The 25,067-nt window shown below is 38.8% G+C and overlaps 1 protein-coding gene across 2 annotated transcripts in view; it reads right to left on the reverse strand.

The window, feature by feature from the left end:
* Positions 1-25,067, reverse strand: part of PARL (presenilin associated rhomboid like) — a 57,499-nt gene that overhangs the window by 27,578 nt on the left and 4,854 nt on the right. For both annotated transcript variants that reach the window (XM_047731673.1, XM_047731669.1), the window contains exons 2-4: positions 19,414-19,609; positions 18,603-18,743; positions 9,524-9,572 (exon numbers count right to left, since the gene is read on the reverse strand). In XM_047731673.1, the coding sequence (XP_047587629.1) occupies positions 9,524-9,572; positions 18,603-18,743; positions 19,414-19,609 (386 nt within the window). The remainder of the gene's footprint in view (positions 1-9,523; positions 9,573-18,602; positions 18,744-19,413; positions 19,610-25,067) is intronic.

Genomic DNA, 25,067 nt, shown 5'->3' on the forward strand with positions numbered 1-25,067 from the left:
GTACTGGGACAAGTGGATACCCATCCACAAAAGAACGAATTTGGATCCCTATCTCAAACCAATTACAAACATTAACTCAAAATGAACCAAAGGCCTAAACCTAAGAGCTAAAACTACAATATGCTCTGAAGAAAACTCAGGTACAAATTCTTGTGATGCTGAATTAGACCACTATTTTCTTGACGTGATTGTTAAAGCACAAAATAAAAAAAATACATGAAATGGAGGTTATCAACATTAAAAACATTTGTCATAGCACAAAGTATAAAGTTGTCAAATGCCTGTTGTATACCTAAAACTAATGTAATATTGTGTCAACTATATTTTGATTAAAAATAAATGAAACTTAGAAACATTGTGCTTCAAAAAACACTATTAACAAAGAGATGACAACTCAGAGAATAAGAAAAAATACTGCAAATCATATATTTAATAAGGATCTAGGATCCAGAATATATAAAGAACTCTTACAACTCAATAAAAAGACAACTCAAAAAACAGGCAAAGTATGTAAACAGACATTTCTCCAAATAAGAATAAATGGACAGGGGTCCCTGGGTGGCTCAGTTAGTTAAGCATCCAGACTCTTGATTTTGGCTCAGGTCATGATCTCAGGGTTATGAAACTGAGCCTCGCATCAGACTCCATGGAGGCTGCTTAAGATTCTCTCCCTCCCTCCAACCTCCCCTCCTGCTCCCTCAAAAAGAAATGAATGGACGGACAATTGCCACAAAAAGATGCTTAGCATTTCTAGTCACTAAGGAAATGCAGGTCAAAACCATGACATACCACTTGATACATATTAGGATGGCTTTAAAAAAAAAAAAAAAAAAAGGAAATCAGAACTGGCAAGAATATGATGGAGAAACGGAAACTCTTGTGCCTTGCTGGTAAGAATGTAAAATGGTACAGCCACTCTAAAGAACAGTTTCGCAGTTCCTCAAAAATTAAACATTGATTATTGTTTGATCCAACAATTCCACCTCTAACTATATACCCAAAGATCTGAAAGAAGGGACTCAAAATAGAGACTTGTACATGAATGTGCATAGGAGCATAATTCATAATAGCCAAAGATTGAAACAACCCAAATACCCACTGACAGATAGATGAACAAAATGTGTACACATAATGCAAAATGATTAAGGCTTTAAAAAAAAAAAAAGAAATTCCGATACATGCTAAAATATGTACAATACCTTAAAAACAGTATGCTAAGCAAAAGAAGCCGAACACAAAAAATGTATTTTATAATTCCACTTATATGAGGTATAGGCAAATTCAAAAACAGAAACAGAATAGTGTCACCAGGGGTTAAGGGGAAAGAGAAATGGGAAATTATTTAATGGGTATAGTGTTTCTATTTGGGATGAAAAAAATTTTGGAAATGGATGGTGGTAATGGCTACACAACATTGTGAATGTACTTCATGCCACTAAATTGTACACTTAACAGCTAAAATGATAAATTTTATGTTTTGTATATTTTACCACAATATAATACCAAAAAATATGTAGTCACTGATAATATTAGAAAAAAAAGGGGCAGGCAATAAATGGAATCGTCCTACAGTTCTTGGGGGAATGTAAAACGTTGTAGCGACTTTAGAAAACAATCTGGCAATTCTTCAAAAAGAAAACATGGGGAAAAGTAGATATCCACATGCAAAAGAATGAACTTGGGACTCTTAAACCATATACAAAAACTAACTAAAAATGGATTAAAGACCTAAATGTGAACGCAAAAGCTATAAAACTTCTAGAAGAAAACAGAGGAAAAGCCTCATAACACCGAACTTGGTAACAACTTCTTTGCTATGACACCAAAAGCATAGGCAACACAAGCAAAAATAGACAAATGGGACATCAAACCTAAAAACTTTCGTCCAGGGACGCCTTAGTGGCTCAGCTGGTTGAGTGTCCAACTCTTGATTTTGGCTCAGGTCATGATTTTGGCTCAGGTCATGTGGGGCTCCTCGCTGAACATGCAGCCTGCTTGGGATTCTCTCTCTCTCTCTCCCTCTGTCCCTCGACTCCCCCCGCCCTGCCCCACTTTCTCTGGAAAAAAAATTAATCAAAAATCAAAAACCAAAAAGTAAAACCAAACCCACAATAAATTTTTGTCCAAAGTACACAATCAACACAGTGAAAAGGCAATCTACAGAATGAGAGAAAATATTTGTGAATCATTTACCTGATAAAAGGTTAATATCTAGAAAATATTAAAAAAAAAAACACAAAAAACCCTCCTACAATCAATAAAAAAGTAAAATAACCTGATTAAAATAGGCAAAAGACTGAAACATTTATCTAAAAACAGTCAAAGGCCAACAAGCGTATGAAGAGATGTGCAACATCACTAACCATCAGAGAAATGCAAATCAGAACCACAATGTGTCACCACACACCCATTAGGATGGCTACTATCAAAAAAACAGACAAGCAAGTAACAGGTGCTGCCAAGGATGTGGAGAAATTAGAACTCTTGTTCTTGTGCGCTGCTGGTGGGACTGTAAAATGTGCAACCACAGGGCGCCTGCCTGGCTCACTCAGCAGAGCATGTGATTCTTAATGTCGGGGTTGTAAGTTTGAGCCCCATGTCAGATGTAGAGATTACTTAAAAGTAAAATCTTTAAAAATAAAATAAAATGGTACAACTGCTATGGAAAACAGTATTGGAAATTCCTCACAAAATTAAAAATAGAGGGGCGCCTGGGTGGCTCAGTGGGTTAAAGTCTCTGCCTTCGGCTCAGGTCATGTTCCCAGAGTCCTGGGATAGAGCCCCACATCGGGCTCTCTGCTCAGCAGGGAGCCTGCTTCCTCCTCTCACTCTGCCTGCCTCTCTGCCTACTTGTGATCTCTGTCAAATAAATAAAATCTTTAAAAAAAAAAAAAATTAAAAACAGAACTACCACATAATCCAGCAATTCCACTTTTGGATATATATCCAAAAGGACTGAAAGCAGGACCTCAGAGCTATTTGCATATCCATATTCATAGCAGCACTATTCACAATAGCCAAGACATAGAAGCAACTCAAATGTGTCTGTCGATGAATGAATGCATGAACAAATATGGTATATACACACAATGAAATAAATTATTTAGCCTCAAAAAGGAAGGAACTCTTATCACAAGCTACAACATGGATGAACCTTGAGGACATTATGCTAAGTGAAATAAGCCAGTCGAAAAAGGTAAGTACTGTTTGATTCCACTTAAATGAGGTTTACAGTCAAGTTTACAGAAACAAAGTGGCATGGTGGTTACTAGAGGCTGAGGGGGAAGAGGAAAAGTAAAAAAAGACTTTCAGTTTTATAAGACAAAAAAGTTCTATGTTTCATAACATTGTAAGCATACTTAACACTACTGAACTGTACTCTTAAAAATGGTTAACATGGTACCTTTTACATTTTTACCACAATTTTAAAAAGTTAAACATGAGTACCACATGACCCAATGATTCCATCTGAGGTATATATTAGTAAAAGAAATGAAAACATGTCTACATGAAAATGTACATTAAAAAGCCCACTGCATTATCATAACAGCCAAAAAATGAAAATAACTCAAATGTCCATCAAGAGATGAGTAAACAAAACAGGATATATCCACATAATGGAATATTATCTGACCATAAAAAGAAATGAAGTACTGACACATGCCCCAACATCGATCAACCCTGAAAACATGACACTAAGTAAATGAAGTGGACACAAAAGGCCATATAGGTGATTCCATTTACATGAAATGTACAGAACAGGCAAATCCATAAAGAAAGAAAACAGATAATAGGCTGCTTAGGGCTGAAGTGAGGACGGGAATGGGGAATGACTGTTAATAGGTATGGAGTTTCTTTTTGCGATAAAGAAAATGTTCTGGGATTAGATGACAGTTGTACAATCCTATGAATTCAGTAAAAACCACTGAACTGCATTCTTTTAAAAGGCAAATTTTAAGATATGTGAATAATATCTTGATTGAAAGAAATACACCACAATTTAGAAATCACTGCTTGGTTCAGTAATCTCAGTCTATTTTCCTTAGCCCAAGGAAGGTAAGACTACCTCTTTTTCTCTTTTTCTGAAAAAGGACCCACAATCCCACCTGGAGTCCAGCAGCTAAGTACAGAATACCCTCTGCTCATGTGGTGGGCCAGCTCACCCCCTCCCACAGCTTTTCTACCTGAAGGAAACTAGACCTGGCCAGTCCAGACACTGACCAGTATATATATACATGACAACCAAAGAACTGAGCTCAAGTGGTCCCCTACCTCAGGTTCCCTGACAACCAGGACTATAGGCACAGGATCAACCTCATACAGGGTTGGCCTCAGACAGTGACTACAATTTCTTTTCCTGGGCAGTATCAACAAAACTAGTTAAGCACTGGTCCCACAGCTTCCTGGAGTCAGGAAGAAATCCAGAAAGACCATCTACCTTAAATCCTCCAAGTGGAATGCAGACAGTTAGAAAATGATAAGGACAGATGGAAAGAATGGGACAAATTCACAGTAAAGGAGATGAAGACCTTTACAAACTAACCACAGAAGGGGTTATTTCTCTGCATCTTCCCTGTAGATGAGAATATGTAACCTCCTGTGTGAGCAACTTTTAGAAATAAATGACTTAAATGACTTATACTTAAAGGATATTTAAATTGGTATACTATTTTAAGACAACTTCACAACACATAAGATTTTAAATGTATATACCCTGACCCAACAAGTTTATTTCCAGTAACTCATCCTAAAAAACATGCTTGCAAAGGGTGCAAATACCTTTCTATAACCATATTCACTCTAGTATTATTTATAGAAGACTACAACCAACCTAAATACCAATTAAGAGAAGATTTGCTACATAGTATTTATTGGCATGAACTACTACAATGCTATCAAAAAGAATATTCTGAGCCCAGGGTGCTGGTAATTTCCATTGCTTGCTCTGGGTTCTAATTACATGGATGTGTTCAGTTTGTGAAAACTGTACATCTGACATGTGCAATATACTTCAATAAAACAGAACAGACCTACTTGTATCGATACAATGTCCTCTAAAATATTAAGAGAATCAAAAAAAATTCAGGTGCAAAGAAGCATCACTGCCTATATACAAACACTTTGGAAGAACACACAAGTGTAACTAAAAAGGCAGTAATTATTATGGGGATGTCTCCAGTTACAGAGACTTTTCACTGTTCATATTCTTGAACATGATTTTAACCTGTTACAATGCACATTTATTCATTTTACAATGACAAAGACTAACCTAAGTAGACGAAAAGGGCTCCTTTTCATCCCTGAGTAACAGCCTGCTGTCTTGGGACAAGTCACTACAATTTGGGCTTTCAATATAAACACCCAGATACCGTGGGCTGGGAGCAGGCAGTGTGGTTCACCAGAAAGGTAATTTAATGGTGATATGCTATAGTAGAAAGTGAAAAGATATAACAAGAAGTATATTAAGAATGGAGTTTGAAAAAACAAAAGTTTATTCCCCATCACTACTCTTTCTAGCTGTGTTAGCTCAGACAAGTTATTCAACCTCTTTGAGCCTCAGTTACCCCATCTGAACAATCAAAATACCACTAATAGGGCTCTTACAATTAAGATTAATAGTAAGAATAATAATAGCATGCATGTAAAGTACCTACCCTAGTACTTGAACCTTAACTGGCACTCAAACATTAGTTTTGTTTTTCTTTACCCAGAAATAACTTCTGAAACCTGAGAAGTCAAGAATTTCACGAACAGTGGCAAATTAAAAGGTTAAGATTAGCTAGATCCAGTGAGCACTGCCTTACCAGAAACTTCAGGAACTCAAAATCTTTGAAAGGTAGAAGGGTAAAGAAACTGAAACTAGGGACGCCTGGGTGGCTCAGTTGGTTGGATGACTGCCTTCGGCTCAGGTCATGATCCTGGAGTCCCGGAATCGAGTCCCGCATCGGGCTCCCAGCTCCATGGGGAGTCTGCTTCTCCCTCTGACCTTCTCGCTCATGCTCTCTCTCACTGTCTCTCTCTCTCAAATAAATAAATAAAATCTTAAAAAAAAAAAAGAAACTGAAACTAGGGGCACCTGGCAGGTTCAGTTGGTAGACTATGAAACCTTGATGTCTGGGTTGTGAGTTCAAGCCCCACATGGTGTAGAGGCTACTTAAAAATAAAATCTTAAGAAATAATAAATAAAAAATAAACTTTAGAGGTTGGAACAGAAGGGGCAAGGCCCTAGGGTGCAGTGGTGACTAACTTTGGAGCTGATAATAGATATGGACTAGTAGAGAAAAATGGGGCAATGTTTTCTTAAATTTCTCTTCCCATCCCCTCCTTCATCAAATACAGTATTTTGGCAGGTTCTTCTCTGTTTTAACTGAATCCCAAAATAGTAAAGTCAGCATTCTGCTGAGCTAACAGGAAAACCTTGCAGGTATATCACAGGCATACCTGAAAGCTAGAAAGGTAAGGGAAATACTCTCCTTGGGGCTTGCCCAGGGACCTCCAGTATGGGCTTAAAACTCTTGCAGATTAAGGCAACAGAACACGAGACTAGCTGAAGTGTAAAACACCAGGCATAAGTTTTAACTTGAAGAATGCTTCTGGATGCTCCCACAAATACCAAGTGAACATATAAAAAATTTTTCTCAAAGCAATGTTAAGCTTAGGGAGATATTTCTGTGTAATAATGAAGATTAATACCAGAAAAAAAAAATCCCAAACCAACTTGTGAAAAAGTGATTCCCAGGGGCAGCAACTCCTCAGCCTTTAGAAATCACTTAGATAATCTTACAATAAGGATTTAGCATAACTGTTCATGTTTCTGTGGTTCAAAAGCACTTTACACTCAAGTTGATAGTTAGATCAAAATGTCCGTCTCTCCCTATTGAGATGTCCTTTGTGCCAAATAACTGATTTGACTATGAGAAAAGCAAAAGGCTAGGGGAAAGAAATCGGATTTTCAGTGGTGTCCAAATACCAACTTCTTTGAATAAGCTATTTACTGGGATGAGAAATGTTTTAAATTCTGATCCCAGGTTTCTTCAAATATTTATTTATTTATTTGTTTATTTATTTATTTATTTTTTAAAGATTTTATTTATTTATTTGACAGAGATCACAAGCAGGCAGAGAGGCAGGCAGAGAGAGAGAGAAAGAGGAGGAAGCAGGCTCCCCGCTGAGCAGAGAGCCCGATGCGGGGCTCCATCCCAGGACCCTGGGACCACGACCTGAGCCGAAGGCAGAGGCTTTAACCCACTGAGCCACCCAGGCGCCCCTCTTCAAATATTTAATGCCATAAAAATCTTCACCATCTTCAAAGAACACTAGGTATCAACTAATTACGAGATACTTTGAAAATATCAAAATTTGGCTACCCTAAGGTTAATTTTGGTTACATTCAGAAAACAAGCAAATAAACCAAAACCTCCCTGTTAATCCCAATGAAAACAGATGTGCTGTTATAGTGCTATCTTTGAAGGCATCATATTTATTAAGACCTTACTGACTAATCAATTCTACAGTATGGCAATATACCTTTGAAAACCTCAATCCTTTGATTCAAGAGCCCATTCAATAATCATTTACTTAACAGATTTTAATCAAGTGTGTTTAGTGTGTGCAAGACACGTGCTAGTTGCTATAACAAAAGGAAAACTCTCATTGTCCTCAAGGACATTGCATGTACAATTACATAAGGCAGGTTGTGTTATAAATGATTAAAAAGTGTGGGCCACCTGGAGGGTTTGGTTGGTTAAGTGTCTGACTCTTGATTTCAGCTCAGGTCATGATCTTGGGGTCCTGGGATCAAGCCCCAGGTCAGGGGTTGGGGGGTAGGGGTGGGTGTCTGCACTCAGCAGGAGTCTGCTTTAAGGATTTTCTCCCTTTCCCTCTGCTCCTCCCTCAACTCACACATGAGCACTCTCTAAAACAAACAGAATCTTTTTTTAAGATTTTATTTATTTCTGTATTTGAGAGAGAGTGAGAGAATGAGAGAGCACGAGCAGGAAGAGTGGCAAAGGGAGAAGCAGGCTCTCCATGAGCAGGGAGCCAATGTAGGCCGATCCCAGGACCCTGACCTGAGATGAAGAATGATGTTTAGCCAACAGAGACATCCAGGTGCCCCTAAAATAAATAGTATCTTAAAAAATAAAAAATAAATGATCACAGAGCACAATGAGTTCAGAAAAATCAAAGCACTTATGTTACTGGCAAGACCCCCTGACCCACTGAACTTAGGAAACTCCCAGAAGCTTCTGCCTGTCACTTTCATCTTTTAAAAACTAATGAACTACTGTGACAGAAAAAGAAACATTTGAGGAGGAACACTATGCAGATGAATCAGCAAGTGCCTGTTACCTCTGCTTCATTATAATAAAATCTTTTTACCCTTCTGGATATTCATCTCAAGCCATGATAAAAGGAGCCTGTTTACCCCTGTTTAGGGAGTCAGGGATTTGGAAATTATTCCGCATGGTATCCTTATTTGTACAAATAAAGATAACTGTGAGGCAACTCCACCTGGTGTAGTCTCTACCTATAGCTCACACAGGAACAAGCTCACTTTGGCCTGGTTACACTTCCTGCAGGAAGCAATGTCCAAACCATAAGCCTGAAGACCAGTTCAAGTTCCAACACGGAGACAGAAAAAGTAAACCTTCCAGACAAAGGAAGGAGCCCAAAGGAGAAAAGATAAGCACCTTTTCTCCTCTTAGGTAGGTAAAGAAGATTAAGAGTACCATTAAGTCTAACCATATTTAAGAAAAAGCAGTATTTTGCTATTATTTCTCCAGAAGATTTTTTTCCTATCTGCACAATTGTTAGACTTTCAAATCCATTTCCCCAAATTTCTCAAATAACTAAGTCCATAAAATATTGTACAACTGTTACCTTGAAGAGCCAGATTTATCTTTCTGAAAAAATTTACAAAGAACAAAAATTAAATTATCATGGTGACATGCATGGCATGCTTACATTGATTTAATAAATGAAGACTTTGAAAACAGCATGGTGCAGTAAAGAGAAGATTAGCTTTAGAATGAGACAGACCTGGGTTTCGAAACTTAGCTCTACTACTTACTAGCAGTGTGACCTCTGAAAAGTTCCTTCTCTGAAAGCCAGTTTCCTTATTGGTAAAAAGGGAGATAACTACCCGGTAAGCAACCCTGTGAGGTAGGGAGAGAATGTGTATAAAGCATTCTGCATAAAGAAGGTACTTAATCAATGTCCCCTTTAATTTCTTTAATAGGATAAGTAATTACTCAACCTGTTTCACAAGCTAGGATTCTACAACAAAGATAGATTATTTGATCAGTAACATACTAGATCAAAATTAGAAAATAAGTGACTCACTGCATCACGTACACCTTTAAGCCACAATACTTTTTATACTACTACATTAGCCTGAAGGTACAGAGACTGTCGTCTAAACCACTGGTGAGCAGGGTACAAAAGCTGTTGACTGTGACATACTGTACCTTTTGGTTTGATTTCTCTTCCCTTGAATGGCTAAAACGTGTAAGCTAACACAAACCTGTCACAGTCCGCTGGCCATCACTTAGGTTATTCCACCACTTGTTAATCTAAAACAGAAGGAAAATTGCCTATCACCATATGGTACCTTTCAGGGTAGAAATATGAAAAAACAGAGAGAAAATGCTTTGTGCATAAAAAGATTTCTCACGTGCAAAAATTACCAATACACACAGATTTAACAGGTATGTGGTAAAATGGACACACACGGGCTTTAGTCTATATTCTCCACAGAGTCACTGTTTAGCTCTGTGACATCAGACAAATTACTTCTAAACTTCAGTTTTCTGATCTATAAAATGGAGACAGTAGATATGGAGCAATATTGTTGTGAGGAATATTAATAACAAAACACCCAGCACACTATCAGAGATATACAGGTAACAAGTTTACATGATTTATTCACCAGGTCCAATCTAGTTTTAAAATTCTAACCAAAATATTTTCTAAAACGACCTTTTAAGGTATAATAATAACTTGAGGTTCAGAAAAAGAGAGAAGCCTAATCTTTCAGAGACACACACTGAAATATGCCTAGGATTTGCTTTATAGTAATCAGTGGCAGGGCGGAAAAGGAAACAAAGGGGACTAAATGAAACAAAGTTGGCCCCGTGTCAATAATCACTGAAGGTGGATGACAGGCGTTCATTATACTTTTTCTCTTTAGTTTTATATTTATTTGAAATTTCTCCATGATTAAAGTTTTAAAATAAAAAATATATTCTAATTATGATATTAAACCACACTTTGGATACTAATACAGAAATCCAAGGTTAAAAAAAAGTTACAGACCCATATATAATCATGCCATTTTTACATCTATAATTTGTGTAAGAGCTTTCAGACCTTACTCCCCATACATTTAGCAGTATGGCAGGGGTTCCCAGGGCTTTCACTTCCCATGTTATATTTATTTATTTTTTTTTTTTAAATTTTTTTTATTTTTTCAGCATAACAGTATTCATTATTTTTGCACCACACCCAGTGCTCCATGCAATCTGTGCCCTCCACAATACCCACCACCTGGTGCCCCAACCTCCCACCCCCTACCCCTTCAAAATTCCCAGATCGTTTTTCAGAGTCCATAGTCTCTCATGGTTCACCTCCCCTTCCAATTTCCCTCAACTCCCCTCTCCATCTCCCCTTGTCCTCCATGCTATTTGTTATGCTCCACAAATAAGTGAAACCATATGGTAATTGACTCTCTCTGCTTGACTTATTTCACTCAGCATAATCTCTTCCAGTCCCGTCCATGTTGCTACAAAACTTGGGTATTCATCCTTTCTTTCTTTCTTTCTTTTTTTTTTTTTTTTTTTTTTTTTACAGCTTTATAAACATATATTTTTATCCCCAGGGGTACAGGCATGCGAATCGCCAGGTTTACACACCCCACAACCACAGCACATACCCTCCCCAATATCCACAACCCCACGCCCTCTCCCAACCCCCTCCCCCCATCAACCCTCAGTTTGTTTTGTGAGATTAAGAGTCACTTATGGTTTGTCTCCCTCCCAATCCCATCTTGTTTCATTTACTCTTCTCCTACCCCCTCGACCCCCCATGTTGCATCTCCTCTCCCTCATATCAGGGAGATCATATGATAGTTGTCTTTCTCCGATTGACTTATTTCGCTAAGCATGATACCCTCTAGTTCCATCCACGTCGTCGCAAATGGCAAGATTTCATTTCTTTTGATGGCTGCATAGTATTCCATTGTGTATATATACCACATCTTCTTTATCCATTCGTCTGTAGATGGACATCTAGGTTCTTTCCATAGTTTGGCTATTGTAGACATTGCTGCTATAAACATTCGGGTGCATGTGCCCCTTCGGATCACTATGTTTGTATCTTTAGGGTAAATACCCAGCAGTGCAATTGCAGGGTCATAGGGTAGTTCTATTTTCAACATTTTGAGGAACCTCCATGCTGTTTTCCAGAGTGGTTGCACCAGCTTGCATTCCCACCAACAGTGTAGGAGGGTTCCCCTTTCTCCGCATCCTCGCCAGCATCTGTCATTTCCTGACTTGTTAATTTTAGCCATTCTGACTGGTGTGAGGTGATATCTCATAGTGGTTTTGATTTGTATTTCCCTGATGCCGAGTGATATGGAGCACTTTTTCATGTGTCTGTTGGCCATCTGGATGTCTTCTTTGCAGAAATGTCTGTTCATGTCCTCTGCCCATTTCTTGATTGGATTATTTGTTCTTTGGGTGTTGAGTTTGCTAAGTTCTTTATAGATTTTGGACACTAGCCCTTTATCTGATATGTCATTTGCAAATATCTTCTCCCATTCTGTCAGTTGTCTTTTGGTTTTGTTCACTGTTTCCTTTGCTGTGCAAAAGCTTTTGATCTTGATAAAATCCCAATAGTTCATTTTTGCCCTTGCTTCCCTTGCCTTTGGTGATGTTCCTAGGAAGATGTTGCTGCGGCTGACGTCGAAGAGGTTGCTGCCTGTGTTCTCCTCGAGGATTTTGATGGATTCCTTTCTCACATTGAGGTCCTTCATCCATTTTGAGTCTATTTTCGTGTGTGGTGTAAGGAAATGATCCAATTTCATTTTTCTGCATGTGGCTGTCCAATTTTCCCAACACCATTTATTGAAGAGGCTGTCTTTGTTCCATTGGACATTCTTTCCTGCTTTGTCGAAGATGAGTTGACCATAGAGTTGAGGGTCCATTTCTGGGCTCTCTATTCTGTTCCATTGATCTATGTGTCTGTTTTTGTGCCAGTACCATGCTGTCTTGATGATGACAGCTTTGTAATAGAGCTTGAAGTCCGGAATTGTGATGCCACCAACTTTGGCTTTCTTTTTCAATATTCCTTTGGCTATTCGAGGTCTTTTCTGGTTCCATATAAATTTTAGGATTATTTGTTCCATTTCTTTGAAAAAAATGGATGTTACTTTGATAGGAATTGCATTAAATGTGTAGATTGCTTTAGGTAGCATAGACATTTTCACAATATTTATTCTTCCAATCCAGGAGCATGGAACATTTTTCCATTTCTTTGTGTCTTCCTCAATTTCTTTCATGAGTACTTTATAGTTTTCTGAGTATAGATTCTTAGTCTCTTTGGTTAGGTTTATTCCTAGGTATCTTATAGTTTTGGGTGCAATTGTAAATGGGATGGACTCCTTAATTTCTCTTTCTTCTGTCTTGTTGTTGGTGTAGAGAAATGCAACTGATTTCTGTGCATTGATTTTATATCCTGACACTTTACTGAATTCCTGTACAAGTTCTAGCAGTTTTGGAGTGGAGTCTTTTGGGTTTTCCACATAGAGTATCATATCATCTGCGAAGAGTGATAGTTTGACTTCTTCTTTGCCGATTTGGATGCCTTTAATTTCCTTTTGTTGTCTGATTGCTGAGGCTAGGACTTCTAGTACTATGTTGAATAGCAGTGGTGATAACGGACATCCCTGCCGTGTTCCTGACCTTAGCGGAAAAGCTTTCAGTTTTTCTCCATTGAGGATGATATTTGCGGTGGGTTTTTCATAGATGGCTTTGATAATATTGAGGTATGTGCCGTCTATCCCTACACTTTGAAGAGTTTTGATCAGGAAGGGATGCTGTACTTTGTCAAATGCTTTTTCAGCATCTATGGAGAGGATCATATGGTTCTTGTTCTTTCTTTTATTAATGTGTTGTATCACATTGATTGATTTGCGGATGTTGAACCAGCCTTGCAGCCCTGGAATAAATCCCACTTGGTCGTGGTGAATAATCCTTTTAATGTACTGTTGAATCCTATTGGCTAGTATTTTGGCGAGAATTTTTGCATCTGTGTTCATCAAGGATATTGGTCTGTAGTTCTCTTTTTTGTTGGGATCCTTGTCTGGTTTTGGGATCAAGGTGATGCTGGCCTCATAAAATGAGTTTGGAAGTTTTCCTTCTATTTCTATTTTGTGGAACAGTTTCAGGAGAATAGGAATTAGTTCTTCTTTAAATGTTTGGTAGAATTCCCCCGGGAAGCCGTCTGGCCCTGGGCTTTTGTTTGTTTGGAGATTTTTGATGACTGTTTCAATCTCCTTACTGGTTATGGGTCTGTTCAGGCTTTCTATTTCTTCCTGGTTCAGTTGTGGTAGTTTATATGTCTCTAGGAATGCATCCATTTCTTCCAGATTGTCAAATTTGTTGGCGTAGAGTTGCTCATAGTATGTTCTTATAATTGTCTGTATTTCTTTGGTGTTCGTTGTGATCTCTCCTCTTTCATTCATGATTTTATTTATTTGGGTCCTTTCTCTTTTCTTTTTGATAAGTCTGGCCAGGGGTTTATCAATCTTATTAATTCTTTCAAAGAACCAGCTCCTCGTTTCGTTGATTTGTTCTATTGTTTTTTTGGTTTCTATTTCATTGATTTCTGCTCTGATCTTTATGATTTCTCTTCTCCTGCTGGGTTTAGGGTTTCTTTCTTGTTCTTTCTCCAACTCCTTTAGGTGTAGGGTTAGGTTGTGTACCTGAGATCTTTCTTGTTTCTTGAGAAAGGCTTGTACCGCTATATATTTTCCTCTCAGGACTGCCTTTGTTGTGTCCCACAGATTTTGAACCGTTGTGTTTTCATTATCATTTGTTTCCATAAATTTTTTCAATTCTTCTTTAATTTCCTGGTTGACCCATTCATTCTTTAGAAGGATGCTGTTTAGTCTCCATGTATTTGGGTTCTTTCCAAATTTCCTCTTGTGATTGAGTTCTAGCTTTAGAGCATTGTGGTCTGAAAATATGCAGGGAATGATCCCAATCTTTTGATACCGGTTGAGACTTGATTTAGGACCAAGAATGTGATCTATTCTGGAGAATGTTCCATGTGCACTAGAGAAGAATGTGTATTCTGTTGCTTTGGGATGAAATGTTCTGAATATATCTGTGATGTCCATCTGGTCCAGTGTGTCATTTAAGGCCTTGATTTCCTTGTTGATCTTTTGCTTGGATGATCTGTCCATTTCAGTGAGGGGAGTGTTAAAATCCCCTACTATTATTGTATTCTTGTCGATGTGTTTCTTTGATTTTGTTATTAATTGGTTTATATAGTTGGCTGCTCCCACGTTAGGGGCATAGATATTTAAAATTGTTAGATCTTCTTGTTGGACAGTTCCTTTGAGTATGATAGAGTGTCCTTCCTCATCTCTTATTATAGTCTTTGGCTTAAAATCTAATTGATCTGCTATAAGGATTGCCACTCCTGCTTTCTTCTGATGTCCATTAGCATGGTAAATTCTTTTCCACCCCCTCACTTTAAACCTGGAGGTGTCTTCGGGTTTAAGATGAGTTTCTTGTAGGCAACATATAGATGGTTTTTGTTTTTTTATCCATTCTGATACCCTGTGTCTTTTGATTGGGGCATTTAGCCCATTAACATTCAGGGTAAGTATTGAGAGATATGAATTTAGTGCCATTGTATTGCCTGTAAGGTGACTGTTATTGTATATTGTCTCTGTTTCTTTCTGATCTACTACTTTGAGGGTCTCTCTTTGCTTAGAGGACCCCTTTCAATATTTCCTGTAGAGCTGGTTTGGTATTTGCAAATTCTTTCAGTTTTTGTTTGTCCTGGAAGCTTTTAATCTCTCCGTCTATTTTCAATGATAGCCTAGCTGGATATAGTATTCTTGGCTGCATGTTTTTCTCATTTAGTACTCTGAATATATCATGCCAGCTCTTTCTGGCCTGCCAGGTCTCTGTAGATAAGTCTGCTGCCAATCTAATATTTTTACCATTGTACGTTACAGACTTCTTTTCCCGGGCTGCTTTCAGGATCTTTTCTTTGTCACTAAGACTTGTCAATTTTACTATTAGGTGATGGGGTGTGGACCTATTCGTATTGATTTTGAGGGGGGTTCTCTGAACCTCCTGAATTTTGATGCTTGTTCCCTTTGCCATATTGGGGAAATTCTCTCTAATAATTCTCTCCAATATACCTTCTGCTCCCCTCTCTGTTTCCTCTTCTTCTGGAATCCCAATTATTCTAATGTTGTTTCGTCTTATGGTGTCACTTATCTCTCGAATTCTCCCCTCGTGGTCCAGTAGCTGTTTGTCCCTCTTTTGCTCAGCTTCTTTATTCTCTGTCATTTGGTCTTCTATATCGCTAATTCTTTCTTCTGCCTCATTTATCCTAGCAGTGAGAGCCTCCATTTTTGATTGCACCTCATTAATAGCTTTTTTGATTTCAACTTGGTTAGATTTTAGTTCTTTTATTTCTCCAGAAAGGGCTTTTATCTCTCCCGAGAGGGTTGCTTTAATATCTTCCATGCCTTTTTCAAGCCCGGCTAGAACCTTGAGAATCGTCATTCTGAACTCTATATCTGACATATTACCAATGTCTGTATTGATTAGGTCCCTAGCCTTTGGTACTGCCTCTTGTTCTTTTTTTTGTTGTGAATTTTTCCGCCTTGTCATTTTGTCCAGATAAGAGTTTATGAAGGAGCAAGTAAAATACTAAAAGGGTGGCAACAACCCCAGGAAAATATGCTTTAGCGAAATCAGAAGAGATCCCGAATTGTGAGGGGGGAGAAAGGGGAAAAAAAGGGTTCAGAAAGAAAGAAAAAAAAAAAAAAAAAAAAAAGAAACTATTAAAAAAAAAGAAAGCCGATAAAGAAAAAATATAAAATAGGAAAAAAATATATATATTAGATAAATTATTTAAAAAACGTTAAAAAAAGAAAACGGTAAAAGTTAAAAAAAATTCAGCAGAAGAAGAGAAAAAGAAAAAAAAATTGAAAAAGAAAAAAAAATTAAATTAACTGCAAGGCTAAAAAATCATGGGGAGAAAGCCATGAGTTCCGTGCTTTGCTTTCTTCTCCTCTGGAATTCCGCCGCTCTCCTTGGTAGGTGAACTTGGTCCTGGCTGGGTTTCCCGTTGATCTTCTGGGGGAGGGGCCCGTTGTAGTGATTCTCAAGCGTCTTTGCCCCAGGCGGAGTTGCACCGCCCTTACCCGGGGCCGCGCTGAGTCATCCGCTCGGGTTCGCTTTCGGGAGCTTTTGTTCCATGAGCGCTTTCCGTAGAGTCCGGAGGACGGGAATAAAGATGGCGGCCTCCCGGTCTCCGGCCCGGAGGAGCCGAGAGCCCGGGGCCCCACTCCTCAGTGCGCCCTCAGAGAACAGCGCCCAAAGACTCCCGCCACCCTGGCCTCCGGCCACGCTCCGAGCTGACCGAGCCTGAGACCGGTTCAAGGCAACCCCGAGCTGAGAGTCACTCCTCGGCTCTGTCTCTGCAGCCGGCTTCCCCGTTCTAATACCGGTAAGCTCTGCGACACTCAGATACCCCCGATCCTTCTGCGACCCTGCGGGACCTGAGGCCGCGCTGACCCTGCCTGGGCTTCCAGTTAAGCCTCTGGAGCGATGTCCCTCAGCGGAACAGACTTTTAAAAGTCCTGATTTTGCTCCGTTGCTCCGCCGCTCGCCGGGAGCCGGCCCCTCCCCCCGCGGTCTATCTTCCCGTCGCTTTGGATTCACTTCTCCGCCAGTCCTACCTTGCAGAAAGTGGTTGATTTTCTGTTTCTGGAATTGCTGTTCTTCTTCTCTTCAATTTCCCGTTGGATTTGTAGGTGTTTACAATCTTTAGATAAGCTATTTAGCTGCTCTCCCGCTACCCGAAGTAGTCTCAGCCTGCTACTTCTCCGCCATCTTGACTCCTCCTCCCCCATGTTATATTTAGATATTGTTTTTTCTTTAACGGGCAGGGATTTTATATTTTATAACCTATCATTTCACTATAAACCAATCCATCTTTGGATAAAGATTATGTCTTTTGCTTGTATCACTTTTCACCATTCTAGGGAACCATGTGAACCATCAAACTGTAACATAGGGCACCTGGGTGTCTCGATTGGTTACGCATCCAGCTCTTGGTTTCAGCTCAGGTCATGGTCTCAAGGTGGTGAAATTGAGCTCCACACTCAGGGTAGAATCTGCTTGAGATTCTCTGCCTCTCCCTCTCCACCTGCCCTACCCTGCTCAAGCACATGTATGTACTTGCACGTGCGCACACGCACTCTCTCTCGTTCAAGCTCTCCAAAATAAAATCTTCCAAAAAAAAAAAAAAAAAAAAAAAAAAAAAAACTTTATAATATAGACATGCTGGAAACCTGTAGCTTTCTAAGGAATCCAGGATTATGGAACAGATCAGTGTTACTATCTTCTCAAACACGCGGTGCTGAATAAATCACTGTTAGGTATTGTCACTTTCACCTGCAAATAATTATACCCATTGTCCTGACACAAAGCCTCTCTAAAACAGGTAAGGTTCAGGCTTTCTGCATACGTCTATGGGGAAAATGAAGAATGAATACTTCTTTATACTTCAAAGAACCTTGAATTATCATTAGGAGAAAATTAAGAGGTCAGCAACCTTCTCTCAAGTGCAGACGCATGTGTCATCAAAAAACAAGAGCAACAAAACAAACAAAAACAAACCCAAAACAAAAGTGCATGAAAACCAAATGAACCACATATTAACTTAGGGCCTCAATGCTCAGTAAGTATTGTCAAGTGAAATAAGTATGTTTTATCTTAAAGGCAGTGCTGGTAAAAAATCAGTTAAGAAACTGAAAGAGGGTCACCAGCTTGCATGTAAAATTATGGAAAGGTCTGTATTTGTACCTTTTTCTCGCATCCTCATTCCCTGGACAGTTAGAAATACTCCACAGTGGGTATTTATCAGAGGTATGTAAACATGTCACAGAGAGGCTTTTTCCACATATCTCTACACCTAAGGCACAGATGCTTTGAAAAACTGCCTGTGATTCTACTACATACTCTAAAATATTCCAGGAGGTAATGCAGAACAGTAGCCTTAAACTTTAGTATAGCTGAGACCCCTAACACATTAATTTTTAGCAACTATCCACAGTGATTTTTGATACATGTGGGTAGAGGGACAAACTTCCTAGAACACCATCAAGTACAATACTGCCAGATATACAAAGCGTCGATACTCACTTCAATGAAATGACTCTAAAGAAGAAGATTAAGTTCAGTAACTTTGTATCTACTGATCTAAATGTTATCAATCACTAACACTTCACAAATAACCAGACTTCAAAACTTGCGCTCAACTAGAACAAAGAAAGCCACGTTTATCTTTACCTCCTTTCTGACGTCTCCTTCCTTTTGTGGTCTTATGCTATCCAGCCAATCAGCTTTTATACCATCAAAGTAACTCTGGACCCTGGATTTCAGTGATTCATACTGCCAAATAGCAGCTGATCCAAATGCACAGCCTGTAAACTATACAAAATTAATATATCACAAAATAAATTCAAGAGAAAGATCAACACATAGTTCCAAGGACAGTATTTCATTTTCATTGCTTCTTACAAAACCAAGAGAAGGAACAGGAACATCAGGCATAGTGAAACCTTATTAGGTGAAGAGAATACTTAACTATTTATTAACTTTACTATACCCTGGGGCCTGTTTACAGCTAGGAATTTCAAATAAAATTCAAAATATCGCATGAAATGTTATCTCAAATAAGAGGCCCATAAGTTTCTTCTCCAGGGCATACATAAGTGAACCAGATTCTAACAGCAATTATTAGAGGCACCTGGGTGGGTCAATAGGTTAAGCTTCTGATTCTTGTATTCCGCTCAAGTCATGATCTCAGGGTGGTGAGCTCAAGCTCTATGACTGGATCCATGCTTGGTGTGAAGGCTGCTTAAGATTCTCTCCCTCCACACTCCCCAACTCACACAAGCGCATTTGCGCTCTAAAAACTAACAATAATAATAGCAATTATTAAATTCATGTTCTCCCATCATCATTTATGACCCCAGACACCACCCGGATCCTTTAAGTTCCCCTACCCTTGTCTTTAAGGGAGCCCAAATAAGACAAACAGTATTTCACTACTAGAGCAGCAGCAAGGTAGGTAACTCCTAGTTACATAAGCACTTACCCCAACAGTAAAAAACAAGGGCTTTACAAGGGTCCTTATAGGATAGGGAGAAGGATAAAAGACTGTTTCTTCTACGGGAGGAATCAAAGCACTTCTCTTGTATGCTTCACTACTTGTTCCTGTGTCTGATCTTCGAGGTTCAACCTTCCTGGGTGCTTTTCTGAATCCACATTTTTGCTGAATAAAAAAGTTAAACCTTTAAGGGGAAAATAAGAGATTAGCAACAGCTGCATTTTGCAAACATCAACCTCCATAAGCCTCACTCTTTGGCCTGCATCATCAACATCTCAGTTTATTCTCACCCTGTAGCCCCAAAGAAGCCAACATGCCTACTCTGAGCTAGGATTCTAAGTCAAAACACAGAACTGTGCCCTTCCGGAAAAGGAGATGGAGACACACAAACTATGGAAACTTTAAAGGGAAACTGTTAGGGTTGTTAACTGTGTATATCAGAAAAATCATTTGAATGATTCCTCTATACACAGTATGCAGTCTGGTAAAAAGCTGGAGAACTCCAAGTTGTCAGTTTGAATCTGCACAAAATGGTTTTGTTATTTTGTTTGAAGTATGGTCAATTTCCAGAACAAACATTTAAATATAAGTATTATCAAACATTCAAATGTAAGTATCATCCTTAAGGGCACTCCAAATTCAAACAATTGCTTTCTTTTATAGAAGTACTATCATTCTAAGTTGATGGATTTTCCCTACTTCTCCCCTTTTTTTTTTCCACTCAGTTCTAGGGACACCCACCAAATGTTTTGTAAAGGGTTTTGTTGCTTTCAGCCCTCACAGCCATACCTTAAAACATTTGACACTACTGATCACACTTACTAGCCCTACCTAGTTCCTGTAAGATTGCATTCCCTATTCTTTAAATTCACTTTCCTGATGGCTTCTCCTCTTTTCACCTATCCCTTAGTGACAGATATCCTCAAAGGCTCCAATAGTTCCTTTACATGTTCTCTATTCAAACTCAACCCATATAAATTCATGAAGAATTTTCTTTTTTTAACATTTCCCCTACACTGAAAAAGCAGAGGCCCTTTCCTGTTTGTTCTCATCGTACTCTAAACATATTATCCTCCTATACTCAAAGCTCCTTGAAAGCAGAAATCAGGTCTTCCAACACTTAAGCTGAATAAAAGAATAAATGTATTTCTGTGGCCTATATGACTTCTAAGTAAATGATTCAAATATATTTTAGTCCTAACCTCAATTTTCTGGTCTTGTATTTCAAACTATATATTGAGTATTTCCATTTGGATATGCTCTCAATTACTTTAAAACCAATATATTCAAAAGGAAACTCCTCCTCTGTAACAGCTCCATTTTCTGACTTCCTCATTCTTTCAGAGGGACAACAGTTTTATCAATCACTGAGGTTAAAAACCTAGATGTCATTTTGTTCTCGCCTTTATTCTTTTCCATCCAATTAAAAGCCAACTCTGTCAAATAAAATTTTTTTTTCATTCCTAGTTCCTCACTTCATGCCTGTTTAACTGCAAGCATTTTACCATGTTGCACGTTGTTCTTTTATCACTTTTCCCCAAACATTCAATGGTCCCTCAAATGCCTTCTCAGAGTGTCAAAAATCTCTCCCAAATTCCCATTCAACTCAGCTCATGCCTTCCGACCTGGAATACTCTACTTTTTCCTAACATACCTCATTGCTTCCAATATTGCCTCACTCCAATGCACTCCCTTGCTTTAAACCCCACAATGATTCTTCATCCTCCCAGTAATGCTCAGCAATGCTACTCCCTTGGTACATCCCTTTGTTAACACTCTTGTGCCCCTGAGAATTCATTTCTCTCCTCCCAGGAAGCCTTCATCAACCAGGGTGGGTGTCTCCTTTATATTCGCAGAGTTCCAAAGCATCCTGCATAGACTTTTCGACTTAGGTCTATTATTGCCTGTACCACAACTGTTAAATTACTTTTGTATTCACTGTATCTCTATCACCAAGCCCAGCCCCTAATAAAGAAAAGGTCAATAATTATCTGTTAGAAAAAAGAAGGGGGTCAAGAATGACTTAGTTCTATTTTGAGTAACTGAAAGAAAGGTGGTACTATTCGCCAGGACAAGGGAGCTCAGAAACACCAAAATAGGAAACTGTAAGATAAGACATGAAGAATTCCATCTTGGGCAGTATTTCAAATGCTTGTGGTCATGGCAGCTCTTATTTCTAGTAGCTAAAAACCAGAACTGTAATTCCTGTCAAAAGAGGAAAGGACAAACTGTGGTATATTCATACAATGGAGTACTACTCAGCAAAGAAACTACTGATCACACATCATGGAGGAAACTCAAAAACACTGTTGGGCAAAACAATGTTTCTCTTTAGGTGGTGGTTCCACAGGTGTATACATTCATCAGAATCCATGGCTATGCACTTAATACTTACACAAAATAAAGTATTGCTAGCATTTGTAGGATACCCAGGTGGTGTCTAATAGGCATCTGGAAAAAACTGAAACTCAGAAAAATGGCATAGTGACTATTATTACTATTACTTGCCTAGTATGCTCTTTCTTCAACAGAGTCCACTCCACAGTTTCACTTCTCAGAAGTCACATGCTGAGGATGGGTTATGGTGATAAAGTAATTTGCCTTGAAACTTTAATAATCCGTAATTTATACTTCCAAATAAGTGCTATTCCTTTCAAGTAAATCTATTTTGAAAAGTGATACACTTATTCAAAAAAGCCAATGTTGCTTTGAATAACTCTGAACTCCCTTCATGGCTCTCTTACTAGTATTAAGAATATTTAAGAATATCCTTTGCCAAATATAGTTAAACAGCTAATCCCAAATCTGTATTTCTTTTTCTCTTGCCTTTTTCTACAGAGGCTAGAAAGGTCAGTATCTTCACTTTTCCAGCCTCCTTTAAGGCACAGGGTGGCCATATTAGAGTTCTGACAAAATGAGAGACTTAAGAACTTTTATGTACCTCTGGGAAAGATTTATCTATAAAAACGGACATTTCAGCAATGTCATACCTCTGCCCCTTCTTTTTGCCTTCAATAAGGAATGTAATGCCTAGATTTCTTCAGGCAGTTACCCAGAATGCCAAGAGAAAGGTTAAGGGATTCAAACACTAACCTTGATAATTTTGAGCTGAGCAAAGACAGTAGCCACTTACCTCCACCATATTATGCTAACTATCCCCCCTCACTTACTTAACCAATAAATTTACTTACAGCCAAATGCATCACTATTAACACCTTTAAAGTGGCAAATGTTAATCCTTTACAATTGGATTTAATTTTTATTTATTTTGGGGGGGGATTTAATTTTTATTAAACAATTCAAGATAACATAGAGCTGGGTTAGTAAATAAAGTACGACCACCACTTTGGAGCCAAAAAACAAAGGTGTGACATAAAGTAACAGGAATATGTTCCCTTTATTTTTTTTTTAAGATTTTATTCATTTGTCAGAGATAGAGAGAGGGCGCAAGCGCACAAGCAGAGGGAGCAGCAGGCAGAGGGAGAGGGAGAAGCAGACAAGTGGACCCTGGGACCATGACCCAAGCTGAAGACAGATGTTGAACCGACTGAGCACCCAGGTATCCTGAATATGTTCCCTTTAAAGATCACAATTTGTAACTAAGTGTCGTTTTCTGGCTTTTCTTTTCTTATTAGACCGAGAAATGTGAAAGATGAGACTATTTTATATTGCCAATAGTGTAGTAATAGAAGACAAGTATTCACTCGGCTCGAATAAAGATTACTTCTTCTACAGTTCATCACCTCATTTAAAATTCTGAAGTGCAATGTTTGAAAAGGAACATAAACACACTAGCAATCTGGGAATCTAAACTTGAAGCAAAGCCAGACCTTTTGCCTAGAATAGTATTTACCTTAGAAATACGTGTGGGGCCAAGGGCACTGAGAATATATTACACAAGTTAGCCTGGGGTTAGGGTCAGATGCAGAATACATATATTAAGAATATATACACATAAAAAAAAGAATATATACACGTATTGGGGAATTACGGTTGGACACACAGAACTTGTTTGACAGAACTAAGTACAATGTATTGGTTCACCAGACACCTATTTCTATTAACTAGCACACATTCATATGCCACAGGGGCCGGAAAGCTAAAAACTTCATTTCCCAGGTATCCTTTTGGTCATTGTTACACTGGTTCAATACCTGAAGTCGGAACTGAGTTTAGTAAGAAGGCAAGACATAATGCATTGATTTGATTTGCAAGCGAAAATAATGGTGAAGGCAGCATAGTACTTACTCTGGTCAGCAGATCCTGATTTGACAGAAGCTTCCCCAGTTGTCTCATGTATTATTGCAAACCACCCCAAAACTTAACTGTCCTGAGACCAAAATTATTTCTCAAGACTTTATAAGTTAGCCACCCTCAACTGGGCAGTCCTTCCTGTCTCCCCTAGAGTCACTCATGCAATCCGTCATTTGGTTGCTCGACTGTAGATGGGCAGTCAAAGCTGGCTTTACTCCCACACTGGGAGTTTAGACTGGTCATCAGTCAGCCCGAATGGCCTCTCAGTAATCAACAGGCTAGGAAGGGCTTCTATCATGGCAGTGGGAGTAGTATTCCAAGAGGGAAAAAAGTAGAAGCTGCAAGGCCTCTCGAGGCCCAGACTCTGGACCTTGCACATTATTTCTGCCACTTGCTAATGATCAAAGCAAATCACAAGACCAACCCAGCTTCAGGGAACAGGGAAATCAACAACTCTGGAGGAGAGGAGCTGTGAATTATTACGACCATGTATTTTTTTTTTAATTTTTTTTAAAGATTTTATTTATTTATTTGACACAGAGATCACAAGTAGGCAGAGAGGTAGGCAGAGAGAGGAGGAAGCAGGCTCCCTGACGAGCAGGAAGTCCAATGCGGAGCTCAATCCCAGGAACCTGAGATCATGACCTGAGCCGAAGGCAGAGGCTTTAACCCACTGAGCCACCCAGGCGCCCCACGACCATGTATTTTAATCTACCACATCAGTTGCAGCAGAGACAGTTATGACCATGAAAGCTTAGTCTTAGAACAGTAGTGCTCAATCCTGCTTCCTGAAGAGCAGCAGAACATGACACTTTGCCATAAGGACTATCTTGGGCTGAGGGCCAATGAGAAGCAGATATAATTAAAACTCTCTGCTCTGCCCCCATCTGCCTAAAAGCAGGATATAAATTTGTGAAGGTATACCCACTACCCTCTACCAGGAAAAAGAGAATCATGAGACAACTCTAGACCCTTATGTGCTCAGAGAAGGCACCAGGAAAAATCTACTAAGTGCCCTTATATCCATTAGTTCCCTGATATATTGCCTCCTCAGTTTGCTGCCCTAGGAACAAAGTCCTTTTCCTTTCTCTTGTCATTTCTCTAAAACTTTGCTGTTCTTTCTTTAAAATGCAATATAAGCCCAAATTCTAACCATCCTTTGTATTACTCACTAGGGAGTACTGCCATGTGTATGTGCAATGGACATATTAATAAGATGTTTTTTTTCTTGCTAATCTATCTTTTAGCAGTCTAATTTACAGAGCCAAGGAACCTAAGATTGGTAGAGGGAAAACAGCTTTTGTTTCCCTGTACTACATATTAGAAGTGCCTAGTGAGCTCTTAAAAATTTTGTGCTATGGCTCCACTTCATAACAATTAGAGTCTCC

Source organism: Lutra lutra, chromosome 1 (assembly GCF_902655055.1).
Source record: "Lutra lutra chromosome 1, mLutLut1.2, whole genome shotgun sequence".
NCBI lineage: Eukaryota > Metazoa > Chordata > Mammalia > Carnivora > Mustelidae > Lutra > Lutra lutra.